At 68.0% G+C, this 1,747-nt stretch overlaps 1 protein-coding gene across 1 annotated transcript; it reads left to right on the top strand.

The window, feature by feature from the left end:
- Positions 1 to 337: 337 nt before the first annotated feature.
- On the top strand, positions 338 to 1,223 carry PHLDA3 (pleckstrin homology like domain family A member 3). Its single transcript, XM_074163454.1, has 2 exons — positions 338 to 689; positions 1,102 to 1,223. The coding sequence occupies exons 1-2, from the start codon at positions 338 to 340 to the stop codon at positions 1,221 to 1,223; spliced, it is 474 nt and encodes a 157-aa protein (XP_074019555.1).
- The last annotated feature ends 524 nt before the right edge of the window (positions 1,224 to 1,747 follow it).

The raw sequence follows: 1,747 nt of genomic DNA, 5'->3' as shown, positions 1-1,747 counted from the left end.
CCAGGCGAGGCGGGGAGGAATGCGAGTGGGAGAGCGGCCGGGCATGTAGCGACAGCTCCTGGGGCGCGCGGCGTCGGGGATCCCACACGCTGCACGGGGCAGGGAAGAGAGCCCCGGCAACAGGGCTGGCAGCTGGCATGGGGCACCCCATCGCTCACCCCCTCTGAGAGCCAGCCAGCTGAGGGCGGCGAGTCCCCCGGGGGCAGCACGGCTGCCGTGGGGGTCCTGGCCCTGGGGAGCTGGGCTCCGACTGGAGGGGCTGGAAATCCCCCCGTGGGTGATGCCCGGCTGCACCGACACAAGGTGCTGAGGGTCCTGGGGGGGCAGAGGAGCCGCTATGACCCCCGAGAAGGTGCTGAGAGAGGGGGTGCTGGAGAAGCGGAGCGGGGGGCTGCTGCAGCTCTGGAAGAAGAAGCGGTGCCTGCTGACGGAGAAGGGGCTGCAGCTCTTCGAGCCCAAGGGCTCGCGGCGCAAGGAGCTGAGCTTCGCCCGCATGAAGGCGGTGGAGTGCGTGGAGTGGAAGGAGCGGCACATCTACTTCACGGTGGTGATGGACGACAGCCACGAGATCGACTTCCGCTGCGCCCAGGAGGACCCGGGCTGGAACGCCGAGATCACCATGGGCCTCGTCCGCTTCAAGAACCAGCAGGCGATCCAGGTGGTGCGCGCCCGGCACAGCTGCCGAGCAGGTACCGGACCCCCCGCCGCGCCGTGGGTCGGGGGGACAGGACCCTCCGAAGGATGAGGTCCCCAACAGCCGCGTCCCATCTCCGAGTAGTTCCCCATGGGAATCAGAGATTCCACGGGGAATCCCGTGGGTGGGGATGGGTCTGCAGGGTGGTGGTCCCGTGTCCCCCCGCACTGGCTGGGCTCTGCCCTTCACATCCCCCGCTGGGTTTCACCTCCCACTTGCCTGGAGAGGGACGTTCTGACACCCTCCCTTGGTCTGGGGTGGCTGTGAGGGACATGGGGCTCTGCCGTCTTGCACGTGGGATGGCAGTGGGGGCCAGGGCTGGCTCCACTCCCCAGCTCCCCTCGGGGCTGAATCCTGCCCCACGTCCCAGCGCTGGCCGGGGGGTAACAAGCGCCTTCTCTCTGCAGTGGTGCAGTTCGACGCAGCCCCGGTGGGACAGCCTGTGGACGCGCAGCACCCGAAGAGCAGGATGGAGGTGGCCCTTGGCTCGGCGGGCGGTGGGGAGAATGGGATCCCAGCGGGCAAGTGAGGCCACTGCTGTCTGCGGCCCAGGGACAGGGACAGTGGCCCCAGGGAAGCCAGTGCAGGCGCTGGTTCCCCCCATCCTGGGGCACACAGAGGCACCACAGGAGCCGGGCTGGCACAGCTGCAGAGGACAACCCACATACCCTTGGCACAGCGGGGCAAAGGACACAGTCAGGGCCACCACCTAGGGCTCTGGACGTGGCAGGAGGTGACATCCCTGCCTGGGGGCCCATCGTCCTTCAGCTGACATGGCCAGGACATTGGTGGACTGGTGGGGACCCCTGGGCCCCTCCTGCAGGACAGGGGACGGGATGGATGAGGTGGAGCCCGAAGGAAGCTGTGCGACAGTGAGCTCTGACCAAATGCCAGTTGCACTGGGACAGACGGATATGGCCGAGGACACAGCCCCCCCGAGCCCCCACCTTGGGAAGGGGCTGGAGAGCTGCTGCTGCAGCAGGGACCCCTCTGGGCACCGTACCCAGATGGCACGGTGAGACGGCCATGCTGCTGGACACTGGGAAGACAATA

The sequence above is a fragment of the Numenius arquata genome, chromosome 24 (genome assembly GCF_964106895.1).
Source record: "Numenius arquata chromosome 24, bNumArq3.hap1.1, whole genome shotgun sequence".
Taxonomy (NCBI): domain Eukaryota; kingdom Metazoa; phylum Chordata; class Aves; order Charadriiformes; family Scolopacidae; genus Numenius; species Numenius arquata.
Note: the sequence above shows the minus strand (reverse complement) of the source record. Positions and strands in the feature narration are given on the sequence as shown.

Coding starts and splice junctions, on each gene's coding strand:
- PHLDA3 (XM_074163454.1), top strand. CDS start 338: ATGACCCCCGAGAAGGTGCTGAGAGAGGGGGTGCTGGAGAAGCGGAGC. Junction 690..1,101: donor CCGGCACAGCTGCCGAGCAG/GTACCGGACCCC, acceptor TTCTCTCTGCAG/TGGTGCAGTTCGACGCAGCC.